Consider the following 26,756-nt stretch of genomic DNA (forward strand, 5'->3'; position numbering starts at 1 on the left):
TTAGTGTGTTGAAGCCAATCATTATGCCTAGTCAATTGAGATGCATTTTTCTACCCCTTTCTCTTATTGCTGTGAATTTGTATATCTTTTTGTTTTTTCTGTATGCCTTTAACGTATCACTAATGCCCCTGTTTTATTGTATGTGTTATATATGTTTGTAAATTGCAAACTATTCTGTATGGGAGGAACTCCATTTTGCTTAAAAAGTGGGAGAGCTGGGCCTTCTCTAGCTAGGGTCATTTTGTGTATTGCCCTTGTCAGTTATTCTGTTTTACAATCTTTAATTTGAGGTGGGGGGAGGGTTCTTAGGTAGCTTAGTGTAGTTGGGGGAAGTAGGGTATTTAGGGATCCAAGTATGCCACAGTTGGCGTTAGGTTATACAGGGTGGGGGCTTATGGGGAGGTTTGCTTTGGGTATTTTTGTTGATTTCTTTTTTTTTTAGGTATACTGCTGAATATGGTTTGTTTTATTTAATTTCTCCTGCTTTGGCATGCGGTTACTTACTTTAGTTCTCTATTGGCGGTGAATTTCTGAAATAAAAAAATTAAATTAAAAAAAATGTAGTATGCCTCATATACCCCTCCTTGGTTTCAAGTTCCGTGTGCCCGAATGGCACCTTCTGGTACTTGGTATATTTTATTTCTGTGATGTGGGTTAGTGTATATCCTGTTTTGGATTATTATCATAACTTTGTTAAACTGTCTAATGCTATCTACTGTACCGCATTTATTTTCTATGTCTGTAGCATTTATTTTGTTTCTCGGTATATATATGTATATTTTTTTATTGTTTTAAGAAAATTAATAAAAAATTACTCAATTTAAAAAAAAAGACTCCACATGTACCATATATAAAGCCCAGGGAATAACTTTGGGGGCTAAAATCGTTTGTAATAGTGATTAATCCTGGAATCAAATCCCAGCTCCACCGGTCTTCCCAAGGACTTTCACAAGAAGTGCAGATATACAAGATAAAAAAAATAAATGGGGCAGACTAGATGGGCTAAGTGGTTCTTATCTGCCATCAAATTCTATGTTTCTAATATATATAATGCAATATGCTTAACAAAAGTGATTTAACAAAAACAATATATATATATGTATATGTATATATACACACACACACACACAAATACATATACATATATATATTGATTGATTGTGAAAGGATCACCAGAGATGGCAATAGTGAGCCATGGATTCTGTGTGGGGCTGGAGGGATCCGCCCACACAGGGTAGAAAAAATTACTTTTGCCACGCCTCACGGCTGCCCTGTGGATTCAGTCCAGGGAGGACTGAAGTAGACCAGTCAGACAGTCAAGGTGGGACTTGGAGACCAGTGTGTGCTGGGAAGCCACTGGTGGCTAGGAAGCCGAGGTTTAGACCTACAGGAGGTAGGGAGAGCCCTAAACCTCTAAAAGACTGAGTTGAGACTGCAACTGTGAGGCTGTGGCAGCCAGCCAGCTAAAGACCAGGCCAGAGACTGTGTCAGGACAACTGACAATTGAGAAGCCAGAGGCCAAGCCAGGTCAGGCTAATTATCCCAGTTTTACTCTGCAGGAAGCAGAGTTTGAGACTTTGGACTTTATTTGCAGACTAGCTGCCCAAAGGTAGTCAGGGGCGAAGAGGGGAGTCAGTGCCCCGAATGGGGGCTAGGCGTTTCTTATTTTCTTTTCATTTTTGCTGCATCATATTCACGAAAAAGCTGTTTTGGATCCTCCTAAAAACCTCTACGCTGCAAAGTGTGACCCATCTACTAAGCTAATTACCCCGAAATTTCACAAACATATATTTATAGAGCTAAGTGCCGCACCTTTTGTCATATATATATATATATATATATATATATATTTTATTTACACATACACACCGATTGGACACTGAAACATTCACTGTCATTCAAGGTTCAGAAATACAGCAATAACATAAATTGTGTATAAAAAGATAAGGAGTGATCTTAAATATATACCCCAAATTAATTGGTATGGATAAATAGATCAGAAGTATTTTGGTTATCGGATTTTTCTGTATTTTGGAATATGTGCAAACCATAATAAAATATCTAGGGAATCTGACCCAAATCTAAACAAAGAATGCATTTATGTTTCATAAATACACATCCTGAAGGTAATTTTATACAATATTTTTAATAATTTTGTGTCTTAAAGTTTGTGTACACTGAACCATCAAAAAGTAAAGAGAGAGAGAAATATATATACATATATATATATATATATATATATACACACAAACATACATATATACACACATGTACATACATACTTACGGACATGCTGGGCTGCCCCCGAGCTCGTACTGCACTGTGAAATGATGCCGTGTGCATGCAGTGAGCGCTGCACCGCATTTCCCCCACCCCCGCGGGACACTGTGACCCGCAGGTGGGGATGGCACCTGGCAAGTTGTTTTAGCGGGGTACATTCTGCCCCTTTGGGGGCGGTGCCCCACTAAAACAGCCTAGCAGGAAAGCTACTAATCCTATCCTAGCTATTCAGTCACACACGGTGCACCAATCCTTTCCTAGATACTCATTCACATACAGTGCACTAATCCTGACCTAACTATTCAGTCACACACAGTGCACTAATTCCTTCCTAGCTACTCAGTCGCACACAGTGCACTAATCCTGTCCTAGCTATTCAGTCACACAGCCAATAATCGTTTCCAAGCTATTTAAACAACTTGGATGGCAGTGTGTAATGTATGTTGTGGTTAGGTCTCCTGCCCAAACACTTGCTGTGTGCAGTACATACCAGAGCCAGGGACTCTCCTGTCCGTACAGTTGTACCCTCACCCTGTATGTAGGTAAAGTATCACGAGTGCCCTCCACTGAAAATCTACAATCAGAGTTTTGCCTAAAAGCAAGTATTATCCAAAATAACAGCTAGTGTGTGTGTGTGTATATATATATATATATATATATATATATACACATACACTCACACACAAAATGAAACCTAATATCGTGCTTACACTGGTTCAGCTGCACCAATTAGGTGGACCTCTGTTAATAGAGGACCTAAAAATAGAAATGGAAAAGAGGGGGTACCTTTGGTGCGCTATAGCTTTGAATGTTAATTGAATAGGAAAAATTTCCACCACTCCGTGGTATTTATTGCAATATTAGCTGTTGGTCAAACACAACCTTCTAGTTACTCTTCAAATCACCATTTGTTTATGCTTTGGATATTGTTCATAAAATGAAAGCCCTATGGCTTATACCTGAATATTTTATTCTTGGTATATCAACAGAGGTAAAAATATATAAAACAATTTACAATACAAATCAATACATAAATAGCATAAAACAACTTTTAGTAAACCTGCCCCAGTACAAAAGGATAGATGTTATCTGACACCTACACCCTTACGGGTGTGAGCTCTTAGGTGGACCTCTCATGTGGTAGGTGCAGGTTTTTCAAAGCGAAGACCCTACGCGTTTTGTCCACATTCGGGACTTCATCAGGGGTAAATACAAAAATGGAACTGGTCTGAATAAACACTCGATGATATGGAACTGGTTAGAACACTCAGTGGTACAGTATAAGCTTATTTTCCGTCCCTTGATAGGGAGAAATTCACAGAAAGGCTCTTAGAAGCCAAGTAGTTCATATAACAATTTTACTGGAATAATTAGAGGGATGTTGCTCAACCAATAAATGTAACCAGATTCCTTAATAGCAATTTAAATATCAAGACGTATCATATACTCTCAATGTGCAAAAACAATGAGACTCAGTGCCAAGCAAGTGGTAAAACTCTATTCAGTTCAATGAAGTGTATATCTCCCTGTTAGCAGTAAAACTAACTACTGCTAACAGAGGGAGACATTCACTCCTAGACTAATAAGGGTGGAGGACTATCCTTCTGTTAAAGAAACATTAGAGAAGTCTGGGATTTATATATGATCTGTTATACAACAGGAGCAAGCAATTAAGGAGATATTTACGTATATATATATTTATTTATAATATAAATACACACACAAGCAGCTGTGCACATAACCGCAATTCCAATAGCTCTTTTATGCTCGCAACTCCATGGGCAGCGAGCAGTCAATGAGCAAAGAGACAGATCCTTTAAACCTGTCGGAAGCGTTCCAGGGTCAGCTGACATGTAACTTAAATCGGCTCCTGAACCATGGTCTTACAAAATATCGGTACTTACTTTTGTGCTCTGTTTTTTTTAAGTATTTTGTAAACTCTATCCCAGTGATCGCTTTAAAGTACTGAATTTCCATTTCACATTGGTCAGGCTTTGGCTGCATATTCGTCCTAACCTCTGTGTCAGCGTTGTTGCTACTGTTCTCTTGAAATGACAGTCTATAAAGAAAACAAAGAATCATAACTGCACTGATTATTTATTTATTTATAAAGCACCAATATATTCAGCAGCGCTATATGGAGGAAAGAAAATCTTTCAGTAATGATCTGTAACATTTACACAATGATGAGACAATAGGAATAAGAACCTTGCTCTAAACTTTAACCATCAATATACTATACACAATAGAAAAATTAATGCCTGCTGTGTCAAACTAAATGTATAGATCAACTGTGTCTTAATTTAGTATATTACATCTGTATATTTCTATGCAATGAAGTTCAAAATATAGGTACTTTTTTCACTGGCTGAGCAAGACTAACGATTCATTGAACTAGTCATCACCTACTTCAGATCACATGTAAGATCACTCTAGTTTAACACACCTAAAAAAACATTTCAGGTTTTGTTTTCTATTAGCTCATTCCAAACCCTTATGGTTGAGGATCACTGCTGGCTACAGTAGTTCTAGTATTCTAGTGGTGTTTCTGAAGTCCAGTATGGAATCTTTAATGCAGAGGATTAGGGTGGTATCCAATTAGCCCCGAACATTGTTTGGGCGCTAATGAATCCTCCGGGGCTATCCAATTAACCCCGAAGACCGCCCGATGCCGGCACTTATCGGGGCTTTTTTATCGAGACCTGATGTGTCCCAAGAAAAAAATCCACGAAAAGTGCAGTTTTTTACCCCTAAAATGGCAAAAACACATCTTATCATGGATCCTATGTGTTTTTGGGAGAAATATCCTAGTATTTCGTCCGAAACAATAGGATGGGGGAAAAAAACATTCTCAAAAAACTGGGATAATCGGCGAAAAATCCCTGTATTTCACGGATCGCGGCTAATTGGATACCCCCTTAGTATCCACAAAATTCAGAAAAAACAAAGTCAAAAAGATAATTGCTTTTAGTCAAATAATCCTTGCCCGCTTCCTCTCAGTCAAGGTGAAGAGTGCTACAAAACAAGAAGGAAAAGGCTGCTTGGGGAAGGAGAAAGGGCATTTTAAAATGTATTTTTAGAGAATTATAGTAATTTTTGTCTAAATTATGGAAACCAGGAATGGCCTAATATGTCAGGTATACTGTATTAAAAATAGGTATTGCAAATTATCCTGAATTCCTAATACCTGTAGCTCTGTTGCTATGCCTTTCTAATGCTAAAATATATGCAGATTATAGGTTCTCTGTAACAAAACCTAAAGGACCAGATTTCAAAACAGACTTTATGGTGGAGACATCTAGGGCGACAAATAGTTTCCCAAGAAAGTAGTTCTTAGTGTTGGAATCACATGGTGAATGTCACGCAGCTCTGTTTACGTTGTGTTTTGTCAGCTGTGCTTGCAGTCACCAGTGTCATGCACGCGGAGCTGCATGCTCTTTCGGCTACAGTACGGTTGCTAGGCGGTGCTGAAAGCATTGCTCTCCCTGTACTTCAGGAGACTAAACAAGTACTGCTGCTCAATCCTGAGGACTCAGGGGATCAGGAGGCTGGCTCACCAGATCACCTCCTATTGGCTATTTTAGGCCCTATTATGCTTCTATTCAGAATACTAGTGCTGGTGGTAGTTTATGCTTACCCAGTTTGCTATTCTTATGCTTCTGTTAGTACCTCAATGTTCTTACCCGGATTACTTTTAGATTCTGCTATCTCTTGGCCTGACTTCAGCATGTTGTTGGACATAGCTTTTGACCACTGCTTGCTGGACTTTGCTCTTGCCCTCTGCCTGCCCCTGACCTCGTCCTGTTTGCTGGACTTACACTTGTCTGTTATCTTAAGCTGGGTACACATTAGACTATTAGCAAACGATGCAATGGTCGTCCAGATTTCTCTTGAACTCTTCCGTACGCAGGCGTGTCTGTCCATTTAAACGCCGTTACATGGGCGTGCATAAATTAGCCACTGCGAGTGCATACGCAGTTCTGCATGCCTGAAGAGCTCCCAAGGCTGCAGCAGGTCAGCCGCTGTTACCGATATTTACGCAGGTATGCGTCGTCGCATGCAAGTAAGAAGGCAGCAGTGGGCATCTTTATGCTCGGGTAATCTTTGCTAACATTAGCATATTTTCGCAGCTGTGTTGCGTATGAAATCACAGCCGTGATCGCTTTATGGTCCATCTCTGAATCAGGCCCATAGTGCGCACACACTTGACGATTTGTCGCTCCGATCCGTCAGAACCGGCCAAATTGTTCAAAAAATTGTCTAATGTGTACTCATCTTAAGCCTCAGCCAGCTTCTGGATAATGTTCTGTACCACTGCCAGCTCCTGTACCCTGTTCATCAGATTCCAGCTCCTGGCACATCCTCACTGTTACCACCTGAGCTACCCTACGATCTTGTCTGCCTCCTCTGGTGTTCCAACCATTAAAGTCCAGAGATAATAACCAGGGCCACCATCAAAAGGGTACAGCCGGTACTAATGTACCGTGTACCATCTGAACTAGGTCCCACAATGTTTGATGGCAGCCCTGGTCCCTACTAAATGGATTTTAAAGACCTGGGGAAATAAAAGTAGCTGTGAGCATGTAGCGCTCTATCTACGGGAAAAGCAGCTGGCTATAAGGAAGACCTTGTGAAGCCGTTCTAAGAATCTCATTATCACAATGCCCTAACAGTTTCTCCCACAGTGAGTCCTAGCAAGAACACGTAGGAAGGGCTAAACTCTGAAAGTTCCGCTTCTGACTTTGGGTCGTATTCAAATAGCGCCAATAATATCGTCTGATTTTAATCGCACACGCAATATTTTATTGCACTTTTATAGTGAGAAACAGGAGAAGAGTGTTTTCCATCTCAGACCTTCAGAAAAAAAATGCAAAATCCCTTTCAGAACCCTTTGGACACCTCCCCAAATGAAAAATTACCACCACATTTTTTCGTTAAGTTGCGTACTTTGTCGAAAAACTGCCATGCAAATTCTTGGCGAAAAAAACAAAAACGTTGAAAATGGGCTTTAAGTATTGGGTCTGGATTTTCAGGGTGCCGTATGGATGCGACAAGTATTTTGAACATCGCACGTGGCCGCAGCAGGTGTTTTTTTAACGGTTTTTAATAATCGGACCATATTATCACCGGTAAATGAATACAGCTCTTTGTAGGACAACTATTGCACACCCAGTGATTAAGGATATCAAGTTAAGAACCTTCTTGTGGCACACTGCATGAATTCTATTTACCAAGCAGTGGCGTATCTACAATGGGTGCAGTGTGTGCGGAGCACACGGGTCCAGGGGGGCCCCGCACCGCACACCCTGCACCCATATTTTTTTTAACTTAGCTGTCCGTGGTCCCGCGTTGGGTGTCGTCGCTGCTCAGATCACGGGAAAATGGCCGCCGCGGCCATTTTTCCAGTGTTCTACGCATGCACAGTAGACTCCGAGCACACTCTAGTGCCCAGAGTCTACAGAACGCTGGAAAATGGCCGCCGTGGCCATGTTTCCTGCGTTCTGCGCATGCGCAGTAGACTCTGTGCACACTCTAGTGCCCGGAGTCTACTAATGCTCCGGTGGCTGGCTAGCCGCATCAGTCGGCTGCCGGCCACCGGGGGGAGAGGAGGTGGCCCCACACTGGGAGTGCACACGGGCCCCCTCCTCTGTTATGACACCCCTGGTACCAAGAGTCGTGGTCAGCTGCACTAAAATTCTAAGAGAATTGTTAAGTGTAAATCCCATTTGAAAAAGTAAATAGATTTCAAAGTTTTGCTGGTATTAATCAAAACTCTTTCACAAACCCCACACACAAACACACACTGCTATTCAGGAAATCAGACCTGAGCTTTCTATTTTCAATCTGTCAATTATACTAGCAAAAACAGTGATGTAGTTCATAATCACACTACATGTTTCACTTATTAATTTTTGGCATAGAAAAATAGAATCAATACTAACAAGGCCTTCTTGACGTAGGCACTGGACAGGAAACCAATTTCTCTCTTATTCTCCCTGTGCTGTTCTTTCAGTTCCTTAATTTCCTGAGTCAGAGATGAAATTAAATTTTCACACCTCTCAATTTTTTTCTCCATCTTCGCCAAATCCTAGTAAGAACCTAGTAAGAAAAGAGAAAAATAATTTAATAGTGATTCAATCTTTGTAAAAGAACCATAACATTTATTTCTTAAGTTGTTATTCTAGCTCGACAGTTGAAATAACTGAAAGATGTTACATATATATGTACTTGGGAAGACAGTGCACCATGAAAAGTATAATTTTCTCCAGAAATTGAATGACCTACAGACAGCGGATACATGGCTCAAGGAATCTATTTATTCAGCTTTATTTTTTCTCCTACTAAAATATCTCGACGCCTCTTTCCCTAAAATAGAACATTTTTTATTTGGCAATTTCCATGACATTTCTTCTTCCTCTGATAAATCACTATCATTAGTACAATAAAAAAACAACGTTGTGGTCTGCTATTTATACAAAATTGCCCTTAACTTTGAACCACAGAAGGTGATCATGGTATGTAAAATTACCACTCTGCAGCACAAAAGCCGCTCTAGATGTCACTTAGGGGGCTCTAGAAGGAGACCTAGATCTTGCGGTGTCCTTGTGAACGAGCCAAGGAGCTCATGTACTTTTGCAATTGTCATGAGGGGTTGGGTATGGGATGCTGGCGCTCAGGATCTGATGCCGGCACCCGTCGGTAAGTAACCTAACCCTACACCTAACCCTACCCCTAACCCCGCTCCCCGAAGCCTAAACCTAACCCCTCCTCCCCACCCGCAGCCTAACCCTAACGCTCCCCCTAGTGCCTAACCCTAACCATCCCCCGAACACCAATACTTACCATTGGGATGCTTGGGGTTTAGATGCTGGCACTGGGAGAGTGCCGGCATCTAAATTAAACTAAAATTATACACATAATATTGTGTTTCATAGATTCCCCTTATTGATGTTTATGGGGGGAAAAAAAAAAATTAAAAGAAAAAATATTAGATATGCTTGTCTAAATAATTACCCAATTTACAATTCTTTATGCAAAATTGTCACAAGCAGCCGCACTGCTAATGCTGTGCAAAGCGAACGTCGGGCCAGCGTTCGCTGAAATCTCCGCCTACCTCCTGTCTATCATTCTGGGATCGATCCGGATTGGCTCCTGCGTCCATGTCCTTCAGCTGTGAACGCTGCTCTGATGCCGGTGATAGCGTTTCACGTGTTTCCAGTTCTGGCATTGTCTCCTGTAATCCAGTTGAGTATCCAGCCCTCCTGCTTGTCCTGTATACCTGCCGCTTGTGTCATCTGGGTGGCACAGTTTGTTACTATTTACCTACCGTTTTGTGTCATCCAGGCGACACGGTCCGCATTCAAGCATCCTCAGTACGCAAGCCAGCGTACTCTCGCTTGTGTCAACCCGGCGGCACAGGCAGCGCTACAGCATCAGTGGCTTGTGTCAACTTGGTGGCACAGGTCGCAATCTAGCGTTCTCAGTACGCAGGCCAGCAAATTCCTTAGTCTTCTGTTACAGCTGCTAGCCAAGTCACCTCCAGCCCTCAGAGCTGCTACCGGCCCTAAGGCCGCATCTCATCTTCAGGAAAACAGGACACAGCCAGCCAAGACACTTCCAGCCCTCAAGGCTGCTAACGGCCTTAAGGCCGCATCACATCCTACCGGTCCACGGGCTTCAGTCACTCCATCCTATCGGCTAATTAGCTGCTACACAGCCGCATCTATCCAAGATATACCAGACCTCAAGGTGGTTGCGGGACCATTCCCCACCAAGTCATACCTGAGCCTTAACAGCGGGACTTTGTATTAACATATACCCACTGTCCTTACCATTATCACCGGCCACATATACAGTCAGGTGCATAAATATTGGGACATTGATAGAATTTTCAGATTTTGGCCTCTATTCACCACCACAATGGCTTTGAAATTAAACTACAAGATGTGCTTTAACTGCAGACTTTCAGATTTAATTTGAGGGTAATTACATCCAAATCAGGTGAACGGTGTAGGAATTACAACGGTTTCTATATGTGCCTCCCACTTTTTAAGGGGCCAAAAGTAATGGGACTATCAACTCAAAAGCTATTTCATGGACAGGTGTGGGCTATTGCCTCGTTATTTCATTATCAATTAAGCAGGTAAAATGTCTGGAGTTGATTCTAGGTGTGACATTTGCATTTGGAATCAGTTGCTGTCGACTCTCAATATGAGATTCAAAGAGCTGTCACTATCAGTGAAGCAAGCCATCATTAGGCTGAAAAATTAAAACAAACCCATCAGAGAGATAGCAAAAACATTAGGTGTGGCCAAATCAACTGTTTGGAACATTCTTAAAAAGAAAGAACGCACCAGAGAGCTCAGCAACACCAAAAGACCTGGAAGACCACGGAAAACAACTGTGGTGGATGACAGAAGAATTATTTCCCTGGTGAAGAAAAATTCCTTCACAACAGTTGGCCAAATCAAGAACACTCTCCAGGAGGTAGGTGTATATGTGTCAAAGTCAACAAGAGAAGACTTCACAAGGGTAGATATAGAGGGTTCACCACAATATGTAAACCATTGGTGAGCCACAAAAACAGGAAGACCAGATTAGGGTTTGCCAAACAACATCTAAAAAAGCTGTTACAGTTTTGGAACAACATCCTATGGAGAGATGAGACAAAGATCAACTTGTACCAGAGTGATGAGAAGAGAAGAGTATGGAGAAGGAAAGGAACTGCTCATGATCCAAAACATACCAACTCATCAGTGAAGCATGGTGGTGGTAGTGTCATGGCGTGGGCATGTATGGCTGCCAATGGAACTGGTTCCCTTGTATTGATTATGTGACTGCTGACAAAAGCAGCAGAATGAATTCTGAAGTGTTTCGGGCAATATTATATGCTCATATTCAGTCAAATGCTTCAGAACTCATTGGATGGCGCTTCACAGTGCAGATGGACAATAACCCGAAGCATACTGCAAAAGCAACCAAAGAGTTTTTTAAGGCTAAAAAGTGGAATGTTATGCAATGGCCAAGTCAATCCCCTGACCTGAACTTGATGAAGACAAAACTGAAGGGAAAATGCCCCAAGAACAAGCAGGAACTGAAGACATTTGCAGTAGAGGCCTGGCAGAGCATCACCAGGGATGAAACCCAGCGTCTAGTGATGTCTATGCGTTCCAGACTTCAGGCTGTAATTGTCTGCAAAGGATTTGCAACAAAGTATTAAAAAGTGAAAGTTAGATTTAGGATTGTATATTCCACAACAAAAGGGAAGAGGGAAGAGAAAAGGGAAAAGAAAGCAACTATTTCTGGTCTGGTGCACTAACAGGCTTTCACATATGTAAATCTTATCCCCTCAGGAAAATTAATTAAAATATAACTTTTATTAGGTATTAATAAAATATGATGTGTCCAATGTAGTCAAATAAAGGTGAAATATAAAATGAAATAAAGTAAGGTAAGAGAAAGTAGGATATATTGAAAATAAGTAATTAAAACACCTCCTGTGTCTGCCGGATATAAATAACCATAATTTTTATACTCTGCATATGGATGACACAATCGTGATTGGATGCATAGGTCTGCGATATGTAAAATATCTCTATGAATATAAGTGCACAAGCCCCACTATATATCTTAAATAGTATTACTCATTTATCCTAAATGGATGATTATATTGGATTCAGCCAAAGTGTCTAGATATTGTAGAAAATATTCTCACAAGGTACTTAGTGTCCTGTGTGTATTTTTAAATAGATACAATGTTTTTATGTGAGTCGACATCAAGTATCTATTTAAAAATACACACAGGACACTAAGTACCTTGTGAGAATATATTCTACAATATCTAGACACTTTGGCTGAATCCAATATAATCATCCATTTAGGATAAATGAGTAATACTATTTAAGATATATATAGTGGGGCTTGTGCACTTATATTCATAGAGATATTTTACATATCGCAGACCTATGCATCCAATCACGATTGTGCCATCCATATGCAGAGTATAAAAATTATGGTTATTTATATCCGGCAGACACAGGAGGTGTTTTAATTACTTATTTTCAATAGATCCTACTTTCTCTTACCTTACTTTATTTCATTTTATATTTCGCCTTTATTTGATACTACATTGGACACATCATATTTTATTAATACCTAATAAAAGTTATATTTTAATTAATTTTCCTGAGGGGATAAGATTTACATATGTGAAAGCCTGTTAGTGCACCAGACCAGAAATAGTTGCTTTCTTTTCCCTTTTCTCTTCCCTCTTCCCTTTTGTTGTGAAATATACATTACTGAAACAACTAAGTCTGGGGCCACCTCCGAAAACTAGAAATATTTAATAACTATTGGAGTTATATAGGCTTGAAAGTTATATTATATTATATACATATTAAGAATATCCACCAGCTCAGGTTTAAGATCACTATCACATAATCAGTGCGGGACCATTTTCGATGTAAAAAATAGATTTAGGATTGGTTTAGTTTGTCCCATTACTTTTGGCCCCTTAAAAAGTGGGAGGCACATATAGAAACCGTTGTAATTCCTACACTGTTCACCTGATTTGGATGTAATTACCCTCAAATTAAATCTGAAAGTCTGCAGTTAAAGCACATCTTGTTTGTTTCATTACAAAGCCATTGTGGTGGTGAATAGAGGCCAAAATATGAAAATTCTGTCAATGTCCCAATATTTATGCACCTGACTCTATATATATTTTTTTTTTTTCAGGGTATTGTGATGGAGCCTGGTCAGAATCCAGCTCAAATTCTGGCTGGCCAGATCCAGATACTGACACAAAAGGTGCAGAAACTTTCCCTCCGTGTGGAGGAGACTCGTGGTGCCACTGCCCCCACTGTAGTAGAACCAAAATTAAATCTGCCTGATTGGTTCTCCGGAAACCGTAAGGATTTTTTACATTTTAGAGACAGCTGTAAGCTCTACTTGAGGCTCCGGCCCAGGTCCTCGGGTTCTCAGACCCAACAAGTAGGTATAAATAATCTCATTACAGAGCGACCCACAAACCTGGGCCTTTGGCCTTCCCTCAACCAGTGCGGCCTTAGAGACAGTCGAGGCATTTTTTGCTGCATTAGGGTTGCTTTATGATGACCCGAATAAAGCGGCCATGGCAGAGGCAAGTCTGAGGTCGCTGAAGCAAGAGCACAGAGCTGCAGAAGACTATTGTACGGCGTTCCATAAATGGGCTGTCGATGCAGGCTGGAACGATCCAGCCTTGCGTAGCCAGTTTCGTTACGGTTTATCGGACGAGATCAAGGATATCCTGGTCCAGTATCCTCCCCCAAGGTTTTTGGACGACCTTATGAACTTGGCCCTTCGTGTCAACCAACGGCTCCGAAAACGTCTAGTAGATAAGAATTTACCTTCTCAACCCCCTCGATCTCAGTTATGGATGGCTCCGTCCAAGTCTGAAGAACCTATGCAGCTGGGAGCGTTTCGTCTTTCGGCCGAAGAGAAACATAGGAGGCGTTTGTTGGGTTTATGTCTTTACTGCGGTGGTAGAGGTCATGTTGCCCAGCTTTGTCCTCTGAACTCGGGAAAAGGCAAGGTCTAGGTGAACTAGGAGAGATACATCTAGGCCTTGCATCAGTCTCCCCAGAAAATTCTGTCCTTATAACTGTAGTTATTCATCTATCCAACACGCAAGTCTCCATTCCTGCATTTGTCGATAGTGGTGCTGCGGATAATTTCATTGATGTCCTTTTTCCAAACCTTGTCTCTGACCCCGCTGCCATTATCCACTCCTGTGTCGGTGATTGGACTGGACAGAACCAGTCTTTCTGAGGCACCAGTGCTCTCCCGGACTCCTCCTTTACAGATGTCGGTTGGTGTCCTACATCAAGAGGAATTGCCGTTTCTTCTCCTTCAGTGTCCTTTGGCCCCAGTTGTTTTAGGATTACCCTGGCTGAAGAAACATAGGCCCTCATTCAGAGCCGCTCGCTAGCGGGCGTACGCTCGTTCCGAGCGATGTTCGCACATCTGCGCATGCGTACGGTTTTTAGTACGCATGCGCGAACCAGTCAGTGCGGCCGAAAATCGTTTGTACGCTATATAGCGAGTGCCTGCTATTTTGAGTGACAGAATGAGGCGTATGTGGGTGGTAACAGGGGAAGGTGCTTGAAAACGGGGGAGTGGAATTCGAACGCAGGCGTGCTTAAAGGTCAAAACGGGCGTTTTAAGGGAGTGCATAATTAATACAGCAGCGTCATTGACCACGTCACTTGGTTTTTTTTAACTCAGAACTGCTCGCAAAATAGCGGTTGAAAAAACCAACCACAAGAATAGCGAGCAGTTCATACGCTGTACGATGTACTCGATTAATCTAACAAATAGCGGACATGACGTATGGTGCGAGCGGCCAGGGGGCGTTTTTATCAAATAAGCGAGCGTATGTTTTGCTCGCTCGTTCAGACTTAGAGGTGTGAACAGACTGCAATTTGCGAACGGATCATTTGAATAGCCACCCCTTGTTTTTGAACGAACGACCGCAAATAGCTAACGGCTCTGAATCAGGCCCATAATCCCATGATCCAGTGGCAGACTGGTGAAATTCTAGAATGGGGTTCATCTTGCTTCTCTCAATGTCTCTCCCGACCTATTCGTCTAGCTGCTGCTGCCTCATCAGTTCCGGCTCCATATCGTGACCTTGCCGAGGTTTTTTCTAAGGAAAATGCCAATGTCCTGCTGCCTCACCGCCCCTTCGACTGCGCCATCAATTACCCGGTGTGAGGCTTCCCTAGGGTAGATTATATGCTTTGTCCAGTCTGGAGAATAAAGCCATGCAGGACTACATTCAGGAAGTTCTGGATAAAGGATTAATTCGTCCGGCCAAAGCCCCAGTGGGAGCGGGATTCTTCTTTGTCCAGAAGAAGGACGGATCCCTCCGAGCCTGCATTGACTTCCGTGGACTGGACAAGATCACAGTCAAGAATGCATATCCCTTGCCGCTCATCTCTGTGCTCTTTGACCAACTGCGTGAGGCGTCCATCTTCTCTAAGACTGATCTCAGAGGCGCATATAACCTCAATCGCATCAGAGAAGGAGATGAGTGGAAGACAGCCTTTAACACCCATTCAGGACATTTTGAGTACCTAGTTATGCCGTTTGGCCTTTCCAACACCCCAGCTGTGTTTCAAGATTTATTAATGAGGTGTTAAGGGATTTCTTTGGAGTCTTTGCAGTGGTTTATTTAGATGACATCCTCATCTATTCTAAATCCGTGGAGGAACATCGGAGACATGTCAGGCAGATCTTCTGAAGATTACTGGATAATAACCTATAAGCAAAACTGGGGAAGTGTGAGTTTGATGTTAAGGAGGTGTCATTCTTGGGCTACAGTATTTCTTCGCAAGGTTTCTCCATGGATCCTGGCAAGGTGAAGGCCATCCTGGACTGGGAGCAACCCACTACGTTGAAGGCTATTCAGCGGTTTCTGGGATTTGCTAATTATTATTGCAGGTTCATCAAGTCCTTTTCTGCCTAGTCTTCCCCATCGTGGAGCTAACCAAAAAACTAGCTGAGATCGCAAAATTGGTCACCTGGGCCCATTCAAGCCTTTGACACTTGAAGGCAGCTTTTGTGTTTGTTCCTGTCCTCCGCCATCCGAATCCAGAGCTCCCGTTCATCGTCGAGGTCGACGCATCTGAGATTCGAGTGGGTGCTATCCTTTTTTCAGAAAGATATCAAGGATGGTAAACTACACCCGTGTGCTTTCTTCTCCAGGAAATTCGGTTCGGTGGAGAACTAGGACGTTGGCAACCGAGAGCTGCTGGCTATTAAGCGGGCCTTTGAGGACTAGGGGCATTGGTTAGAGGGGTCTAACCATGTATTGACAGTTCTCACTGATCACAAAAATCTGGCCTATATCGAGACGGATTCGTAACCCCTCGTCAAGAGGGGGGCGGGGGTACTGTCACAAGCCGCCGCACTGCTAATGCTGTGCAAAGTGAACACCGGGCCAGTGTTCGTTGAAATCTCCGCCTACCTCCTGTCCATCATTCTGGGATCAATCTGGCTTGGCTCCTGCGTCCATGTCCTTCGGCTGTGCACGCTGCTCCGATACCGGTGATAGAGTATCATGTGTTTCCAGTTCTAGCATTGTCTCCTGTAATCCAGTCGAGTATCCAGCCCTCCTGCTTGTCCTGTATACCTGCAGTTTGTGATATCTGGGCGGCACGGTTTGTTAATATTTACCTACCGTTTTGTGTAATTCAGACGGCACCATCCGCATTCCAGCGTCCTCAGTACGCAAGCAAGCGTGCTCGCGCTTGTGTCAACCGGGGGGCACAGACCGCACTCCAGCATCAGCTGCTAGTGTCAACCCGGTGGCACAGGACACACTCCGGCGTCCACAGTACGCAGGCCAGCGTACTCGCGCTTGTGTCAACCACAGGCCGCACTAAAGCGTCAGCTGCTAGTGTCAACCCGGCGGCAGAGGCTGCACTCCAGAGTCCTCAGTACACAAGCCAGCATACTCGCGCTTGTGTCAACCCGGCGGCACAGGTCGCAATCTAGCGTCCTCAGTATGCAGGCCAGCTAATTCCTTACAGTCTTCTGTTACAGCTGCTAGCCAAGTCACCTACAGCCCTCAAGGCTGCTATCAGTCCAAAGGCCGCACCTCATCTTCAGGCCCACAGGCCACAGCCAGTCAAGGCATGTCCAGCCCTCAAGGCTGCTACCGGCCCAAAGGTCGCATGCCATCTTCAGGCCTACAGGCCACAGCCAGCCAAGACACTTCCAGCCCTCAAGGCTGCTACCGGCCGTATGGCCGCATCACATCCTACAGGCCCACGGGCTTCAGCCACTCCATCCTATCAGCTATTTAGCTGCTACACGGCCGCATCTAGCCAAGATATACCAGTCAAAAATTATCTTAAGGAGAACTGTTATTTGCGCCATTGTGTAATTATATGCTTTTGTATTTTGAAGACATTTGAAACCTCCTATTTGTTCCACAGGCTGCATTTAATGTAGAAGCGCAGAGGTGGTTATTTTTATATTTTGTTTGTAATTGGACCTAGAGAAAGGGCACTCCAGCGCTGGGCTGCCCCCAAGCTCTCCCTTCTCTGTGAATAGATGCCGGGTGCATATGCCCGGAATCTATTCACCGGCAGTGATCACTACACCGCAGTTGTCCCCACCCGCAGAACACTGCGAACAGCGTGTGAGGACGGCACTCACAGGTTGTTTTAGCATGGCGTCGTCAAAAGGGGCAGCGTGCATTCTGCCCTTTTTAAATCGGGCAAGGCGCGAAGCCCCGCTAAAACAGCCGAGCGGGAATGCTATATATATATCTGCAGAATGAGGGCACTTGGAACAGAGAAAAGGAAAATGTTCCACATTTACAGATATGTCCTGCTACATCTTTGCTCCATACGCCATGTAGTGCACCAGCTCTGGAAAAGCTGGAGAGTGTAGTACAAGTTTCTGTCCACCAGATGTCGCTTTTCCTAAACTGAACTGCGCAAGCGCGCACACCACTTTCTGCAGTGCCGCAGTGACCAGCACGTATGGCTATGTGTGAAGTAGCGGCATGTACAAACTTCGAGTGGCACTCTAGTGCCGACATTGCCACAAGTGTGCAGCATAAAACGCAGAGCCAGTTTTTAATCCACTACTACTACTAGTTTAGACATGAAATCACTACAGTATGTTAGCGCCGCACACCACTTTCTGCAGTGTGGCAGCGACCGGCACTTATGGCTATGTGTCGAATAGCGACATGTTGTACAATCTCCTTGCCTAGACGAAGCACTAGCGGTGAAATGTACAGTATGAACGTCTCATCGGCCGGAGCGGGGGAGTGAAAACTGAGCATACAGCGCATCAGCCTAGTGCTAATGCACTGTGTCTCACTCCTGGCCGGCTCTCCTGGGCATGTGCGGGATCCCACAAGCACTGTGCAGCCCACTGGAGTCGGCAGCACCGCAGCATGGACAACGCTGACAGTGCAGCAAGTGCGCAGTACAAAACTCACAGTCAGTTTTTAATCCAGAGACGCATCTTTCACTACCACTACTAGTTTCTAAGACATGAAATCACTACAGTATGTGAGCGCTGCACACAACTTTCTGCAGTGCCGCAGGGACCGGCACTTATGGCTATGTGTTAATTATCTACATGTACAAACTCCTAGTGGCACAGTAGTGCCGACACTGCCGAAAACATGTTGCATAAGACATAGTCAGTTTGTAATCCAGAGACACCTCTTTCACTCAGACCCCACTACTAGTTTCTAAGACACGAAACTACTACAGTATGTGAGTGCTGCACACCACTTTCTGCAGTGCCACAGCGACCGGCACTTACGGATTAGAGTCATTCCATGCTAAATCATCACAGCTTCCAACCCAACCATCTCAGATTTTCATGAAATTTGGTAAGGTGAAAGACGGCATAAAGTAACTTTCAAATATAAAATTTTAGCCATCAGTGATGCACTGTGTTCATGCAACAGGGTTGTAAAAATAACAAAAAAAAATAAATTAAAATTGATGCTTTCAAGGTCAACTAAAACGAATCATAACTTTGCTTCTAATTGTGGTAGAACTTTCATGTTGATCTTGTTTTGAAGCTAAGGGATCAGAGTTTTCATAAAAAATAGTTTTATATTTAAATATTAACTTTTACATTTCAAGGTCACATGATGACCTTGAATATCTAAAAAAGTGTATGTTCAATTTTTTACATAAAGTATGTTATACACCTAAATACAATCTCTCTTTGGTATAAGGACCTGATTCAGAGCCGCTCGCTAGATGCGATCGCTCGCCCCCAGGGTATGCAAATTCGGCAAAGTGACGGCATGGCAGGCGCTCGCTCGGAAAGGCATAAGCACGCCCACTTTGTCTTGGTGAGCGATCACTTTGTGTATTTAGAAGCCCATTAGCGTAGAGACGCCCACTAGCGCATGTCATCTCCAGGAAGTGTATTAAAACATTTGTACATTGAGGACCATCGGAAAAAAAATGCTGGTGACGTGTACTATGACCCTGTCTGTTAATTATGCACACCTTAGAAATGGCGTTGCATCACTCAGGGACTCCTGCATTCACACCTCCACTCCCCCGTTACTAGTGTCCTGCCCGTTACCACCCACAAACGGCCTCTCCTGTCACTCATTACACTGGGCTGTCTTTGCTTGGCGAGTGATCGGATTCCGAACGCTCTGATAGTTTGCGCATGCACAGTACAAAGCGTGCACATGCGCTGTCACTTAACATCTGCCGCGTACGAGCGAGCGGTCACTTGCGACCGGGTCTGAATGAACTCCTAAGTTTCATTTTGGGAAGCCTTTGGGAACAGGAGTAAGAAAAAAAAATATTAAGTATGGCAGTTGAACCTTTCTTGCACTAACCATGCAAATTGCAGGTTCAGACTTGTCTTGTAGTGTCTCTCTCTGTGTTCTAGGGAAAACCATCCATGGGTTTCTATTGATGGTCACCATCGGTGATATGCATCGATGGAACAATAACAATCTATGGTGAATCATCGATGGTTTGCACCACTCAGTCTGGCTGCAGCTTCTGCATTGAGAACTTGTGATACAAGACATGCTTGCCTTCGGGAGAGGGCAGCCAGGTCGGCATAGCGGGGGGAGGGCGGAGGTGCGTGGCTAGGGATATTAACCGACATTAAAAGCGCTGCAGGGGCGTGACCACACAATTGCGTCATTTTGGCCCTGCCACCACTACAAATTGCAGAGATTACCGGCATTGTGAAGCAGGGGGCGGGACCATGATTATGCAGCCGGCCGGGAGACTTGCCTGCTTCTCACTTAGTGGGAAGGGCCACCCGGTTTTCGTGAGCCTCCCAGTCGTTTCGGGAGAGTAGGCAAGTATGATACAGGGGACTAAGACAGTTTATCTCAATCCGTCGCTCCGGGTCTCGCACCAAAGGGGGCGTGCTGTCGATGTTGAGTGACATCACGCCCCCTTTGGTGGGCGGGCCAGGGGGGGGGCTGCCCAGACGGAGGCGTTCCCATGAGAACGCCTACCGTTTGGGGGAGGCCCCACTGACATCACAAGTGATATCAGTGGGAGAGCTTTCGGCTCTGTTTGAGCCGAAAGCTTTCTGGGGCTTGCGGCCACGAGACCCTACCACAAAGGTCTCGTCGCAAGCCCGATGGTCGCGATGGTCTTGACCATCGCGACCATCTTCCTGGCCGCTCGCTATAGCTGTGTGTGGTCTCCCACAGCTATGCGAGCAGCCAGGAGGCCGCTCTAAAAAAACAGAAGGCCGGCCCTGATTCAGAGCAAGCGCTCTGTCAGGCCATCAATAGTTTACAAATATTGATGGTTTACTACAGATGGTTGATGAGTTTGCCATCGATGGCAGAGTTAATTCTTTTCTGCCATCGTTGGAAAAGTGGAGCCCGATGTTTTTTTTCTGCTCATGACACAGAATTTCACCTCGCCCCATTTTATTTTTTTTTGTTAGCCCGCGGCTTGCCAGACACTCGGCAGCAGTGGCCATTGAGTGGTGCAAACCATAGATTGTTATTGTACCATCAATGGTTATCACCAGTGGCACCATCGATGATGACCACCTATAGCCAACCCTAGAACAAAGAGAGAGACACTACAAGACAAGTATATTCTTAAGGGTTCAACTGACGTCATAAATATTTTTTTAATTTCTGTTCCCAAAATGAGACTTATACCAAAGAGAAAGAGTATTTAAGTGTATATTTATGTACGAAAAAATTAGACATACACTTTTTAAGATATTCAAGGTCAAATCATGTGATCTTGAAATGTAAAAGTCAATATTTAAATAAAAAACAATTTTTTATAAAAACTCTGGTCCCTTAGCTTCAAAACAAGATGGACATGAAAGTTCTACCACAATTAGAAGCAAATTTATGATTCGTTTTAGTTGACCTTGCAAGCATAATTAAAAAAAAATTTGTGTTGTTTGCAATCCTTTAGCATGAACAGTGTATCACTGAGGGCTAAAATTTTACATACGAAAGTTGCTTTATGCCATCTACCATCCTACCAAAATTCATGAAAATCTGAGATGGTCGGGTTGAAAAGTTACTTTTTTTGTGATGATTTGGCAAGGAATGAACCATGTGTGTGAAGAAGGGAAATGTTGTACAAGCTCCTTGTGGCACAGTAGTGCCGACATTGCCACAAGTATACGGCTTAAAACACAAAATCATCTTGTAATCCAGAGACACAACTTTCTGGGTTGAGACTTGTACAGTACTGTAGTTCAGTGATGGTTTTATGCACCGCTACCAAGATCTGGAATCAGTAAGCACTGGCCACCCAGTGGTGAAGCTATGTATTGAATGCCATGGATGTCAAGTCTCACTGCGCCTTACCACGCCATGCCGCGCTATTCTCATGCCGCGTCTTAGAAGCCTGTATGGTGCGCTATGTGCAAAGATGTAGCTGGACACATCTGTATATACAATATAAAATTACCTGATGTGTGGCAGCTGATATCAGGAAGCCACAGACCCCATCAAGAGGCACAGCTGAAAATAACAGCTGATACACCCTCAATGACATCAGCGGCCCACCCCCACCAGCAGACAACACCATCACAATGCACATTAATATAAAAAACAACACCACATCTATTAAAATACAAAAAACATACAAAGAGCTGTATAATCTGAATGATCACAACTTGCAAACAAGTAACATCAATAATAATCAGTATATTACAACAAGTATAAACAAAAAAGAACAAGTATAAACTCCATGTGGACAAGTAGAAACTCTATACAAAACACTGCAAACCAAGATTCTCATTTAGTCCCTTAGGTGACAAGGTGTTGAGGTGAAAAATCCATTTACATTCATGTTGTAAACGCTTTAAACCATGATCACCAACTCTTATAGAACAGGGAACTTGATCAATGATTTTGGAATTGATGCTAGCAACACTGTGTTTAGCTAGAGCGCAATGGCGAGCCACGGGATCATCACTCCTGCCGGAAACGAATGCAGCTCGTATAGCAGCCCGATGGTTTGCCATCTGCTCCTTGAACTACGATTCAGTTTTCCCAACATAAAATAAGCTGCAAGGCCATAAGAGCAAGTATACTACAAATTTAGAGCTACAAGTGACAGGATAATTAATGGTAAATCTTTTCCCGGAATGGGGTTGTCTAAAAGAGTCATCCACTATTATAGCACTACACGTAAGACATCCCAAACATCGTTTTTTGTCTTAAAAAATTAGTGTTCGTTTTCATTTTTAGAGGTGTCACTTCGTATTTAACCAACTGATCCCTCAAATTAGGGTCCCTTTTAAAGTTAGGCATGATTTTCAAATTCTATTGCAGTGAGAGATCTTTGTCGGTATTAATGAGATATATATATACTGTATTTATTACTGATTTATAGTGCTCATTACTATGTATTAAATTTTGCATTGTATATCAGTTTGTATATTGATCATTAAGAATATACTCTACAGTGCATCAAGAAAGTATTCACAGCGCTTCACTTTTTCCACATTTTGTTATGTTACAGCCTTGTTCCAAAATGGAATAAATTCATTTTTTTCCTTAAAATTCTACACACAATGCCCCAAAATGACAACGTGTAAAAAGTTTTTTGGAGATTTTTATAAATTTAATAAAAAAAAAAAAAAAAACTAAGAAATCACATGTACATAAGTATTCGCAGCCTTTGCCATGAAGCTCAAAATTGAGCTCAGGTGCATCCTGTTTCCACTGATCATCCTCGAGATGTTCCTACAGCTTAATTGGAGTCCACCTGTGGTAAATTCAGTTGATTGGACATGATTTTGAAAGGCATACACCTGTCTATATAAGTTCCAACACTTGACAGTGCATGTCAGAGCACAAACCAAGCATGAAGTCCAAGGAATTGTTTGTAGACCTCCGAGACAGGATTGTCTCAAGGCACAAATCTTGGGAAGGGTACAGAAAAAATATCTGCTGCTTTGAAGGTCCCAATGAGCATAGTGGCCTCCATCATCCGTAAATGGAAGAAGTTCGGAACCACCAGAACTCTTCCTAGAGTTGGCCGGTCATCTAAACTGAGCGATCGGAGAAGGGCCCTAGTCAGGGAGGTAACCAAGAACCCGATGGTCACTCTGTCAGAGCTACAGCATTCCTCTGTGGAGAGAGGAGAACCGTCCAAAAGGACAACCATCTCTGCAGCAATCCAGCAATCAGGCCTGTATGGTAGAGTGGCCAGATAGAAGCCACTCCTTAGTAAAAAGCACATGGCAGCCCTCCTGGAGTTTGCCAAAATGCACCTGAAGGACTCTCAGACCACGAGAAACAAAAGATTGAACTCTTTGGCGTGAAGGCCAGGCCAATACCATCCCTACAGTGAAGCATGGTGGTGGCAGCATCATGCTGTGGGGATGTTTTTCAGCGGCAGGAACTGGGATACTAGTCAGGATAGAGGGAAAGATGAATGCAGCAATGTACAGAGGCATCCTGGATGAAAAACTGCTCCAGAGCGCTCTTGACCTCAGACTGGGGCGACGGTTCATCTTTCAGCATGACAACGACCCTAAGCACACAGCCAAGATATCAAAGGAGTGGCTTCAGGTCAACTCTGTGAATGTCCTTCAGTGGCCCAGCCAGAGCCCAGACTTGAATCCAATTGAACATCTCTGGAGAGATCTGAAAATGGCTGTGCACCGACGCTTCCCATCCAACCTGATGGAGCTTGAGAGGTACTGCAAAGAGGAATGGGTGAAACTGCCCAAAACTAGGCGTGCCAAGCTTGTGGAATCATATTCAAAAAGACTTGAGGCTGTAATTGCTGCCAAAGGTGCATCAACAAAGTATTGAGTAAAGGCTGTGAATACGTATGTACATGTGATTTCTTAAGTTTTTGGGGTTTTTTTTATTAAATTTGCAAAAATCTCCAAAAAAACTTTTTACACGTTGTCATTATGGGGTATTGTGTGTAGAATTTTGAGGACAAAAATTATTTTATTCCATTTTGGAATAAGGCTGTAACATAACAAAATGTGGCAAAAGTGAAACGCTGTGAATACTTTCCAGATGCACTGTACATTGTACTGTGACCACTACAATAATCAAATTTATTTTATATCTGACACTAAGCTGCCTTTTTTATTGTGTATCGCTTCCTATTGCTGGGCGTATGGGAGCAAATGACAGTCAATCATATGGTTTTAAACACTGGAAAACAGACAAAAAACAATTGTTCAAATTGGTTGAATTTGTCTGTTTTCCAGGGTTTGTGAGCAAATGGTCGATTGTCATTTGCTCCCATACATTACCAGATTTTCATTTCAACCAGCCAGACTGGACAGATATCTGACAAATAATTGTATAGTGTATGCCCAGCTTAAGTAGCTATCTTACTGTTCACTCAGGCAGGGCGCCCAACCTAGAGCCAGGGCACATCTGCGCGCCAGAAAGGGTGTGTGCCTTTATGATGCATCCCCTTTTCGTCGCTCTTGGGGGCGTGCTCAGCACTTACGGACATGTCGGGCAGCCCTCAGGCGCCACGGTCACTGTGAAAGCATGCGCCCGGCATCTATTCACCGGCGATGAACGCTGCTCTGCCGTTTTCCCAACCGCAGGACACTGCAGCCGGCAGGTGGAGGACAGAACCTGCAGGCTGTTTCAGCGGGGCGCAGTGCTGGAGGGCAGAGTGCTTTCTGACCTTCAGAAATAGGGCAGGGCAAGGACGGAATGGGGCTGTATTTCAGCCCTGGCAGTCCGCCCTGCACTCACGTGTAAAGGGGGCGTGCCGCAAGTAACAGGGGCTGGCCTCGCGGCACGCCCCCGTCTCTCCCTGGCCCAGCACAGCAGCCACCGGCCCATCCATGCCTCCACCCCGTCCATCTCCATGAAATTATAGTCATTCCGGAGCCGTGTGGTGGAGGGCGGGGGACATTTCCTTTCCCCATCCTCAAGCCAGTCCTTAGGCCATCAGCCCTTCTGGCATATGACAAAAGTGTCCGATGGCCAGTCCGGCCCTGGGGCAGGGCAGGGCGCCCCGCTGAAACAGCCTAGTCATTTGCTGCCGCCCCTCCTGCTGTTTGGAGGTGGAGACCTGGCTCACATGGAGGAGCAGAAGCCAACGGTAGGCTGGGCAGGGGCAGAGTGACAGATTCACCGCTGGCTGGTCCCATTTTTAGCACCTTGGGCCGGCTGCTGTTATCTACATGGGCTGCTCTGTGCTGTCCATTGCCAGAGGCAATGTCCGGGCAGAAGTACAGTGCAGTCTCGATGCCATGCCCCTTCTCCTTGCTCCTCTCTATGCCTCTTCTCGCCTCTGCCTGCTTTCTGAGGACAGCGCAACCATGGCCATTCAGTGTCAGCCTCCATTTCAGAATAGCCAGCCAGGTGCCTGCTGTGAATGAGGAAGGAGAGTACCGCAGTGCCTAGCCCCAGCAGTCCCCATCTCCTCTCCACCTCTAATACACGGTGGCACCAAGCCCCGTCTCCTGTCCCCAGCCCCTTTTCCTGTCCTTCCCTACTTTTCTTGTTCCCTGCTCCCCTCCACCTCTAATCTGTCTCCCTGATTCTTCCTGTTCCCAGCTACACACCTCCTACTGCTGTTCCCTGACAAGGAGTCATAAGGACCTGGAGCATGAGCCCAGCCGCCCCCATCCAACTCACACAGAATAAAAGGACAGAAGAGAGCACAGCTAGAAGCAGAGAAATCTAGCATTTTTGTTCAAAGTAAAGAGAAGAAAATCTTTTTGGTATAATTTTTAAAATGTATTTATTGGTTTGCGGCTTTTCATAAACTTATGCAAAAACTAGTTTCTGCATAATTTTATGTATCACCGTATATGCAAGAACAGTCTAATGCAGACGATTTCACAGAAATCTCCTGCATAAGACTAACTACAGCAGCAAACTGCAGTCCCCATTATTGTCAATGGGTACTGCAGTCTGACCTCTATGTACAAAACTGATGCTATTGGGGGTATCAGATGGGCATTCAAGGGGTATGTGTGGTGGCATGTGGGGAGCTTTATAGCATAAATTATGATGGGACCAGAAATGGTGAGGTAGGACCCAATTTTTTTTTTAAAGTGGTGGGTGGGTCCCCAAGACACTTATTTTGTCACTCAGTGCGATCACTGGGTACCCCGTCAACGGTGCGACATGCGTTTCGCCGGGGACTTTCTCAAAACCCCCTGGCAAAACGCGCATCTGGCACCGCTCACTGTAAATTACACAAACTCTGTAGCTGATAAACACCAGGTCTGTAATATATACCTGACAGTAATTAGCAGCTCTATTAATTAATTTTTCATATCTTTGTGTTAGACCAAGCCCACACTGAGCAGGACACGCCTACCTTCCCGCGCCCCTGTCTCCGCCCTCCCCTGCGTACTGGGCCCCCAGCACACCCGCTTCCACCTCACCTCCCGCACCACAGTGCCCGCACACCTCACCGACCGCCCTACAGACGCATTAGCTGCACGCCGCCTCACCACACGCAGTACACATATGCGCG

General features: G+C 44.0%; 1 protein-coding gene across 4 annotated transcripts in view; it reads right to left on the reverse strand.

Annotated features, from left to right (window-relative positions):
- Positions 1–26,756, reverse strand: part of CENPP (centromere protein P) — a 475,725-nt gene that overhangs the window by 448,723 nt on the left and 246 nt on the right. For 3 of the 4 annotated variants that reach the window (XM_088456903.1, XM_088456902.1, XM_088456900.1), the window contains exons 2-3: positions 8,223–8,379; positions 4,185–4,339 (exon numbers count right to left, since the gene is read on the reverse strand). In XM_088456903.1, coding sequence (XP_088313029.1) covers positions 4,185–4,339; positions 8,223–8,356 — 289 coding nt within the window. In that variant the 5' untranslated portion in view covers positions 8,357–8,379. Of the gene's footprint in view, positions 1–4,184; positions 4,340–8,222; positions 8,380–26,664; positions 26,752–26,756 lie in introns of those variants that run through there. The other variant, XM_088456901.1, reaches the window with a different exon arrangement.

The sequence above is a fragment of the Taudactylus pleione genome, unplaced genomic scaffold, assembly GCF_031769625.1.
Source record: "Taudactylus pleione unplaced genomic scaffold, aTauple2 ptg000726l, whole genome shotgun sequence".
Classification (NCBI taxonomy): domain Eukaryota; kingdom Metazoa; phylum Chordata; class Amphibia; order Anura; family Myobatrachidae; genus Taudactylus; species Taudactylus pleione.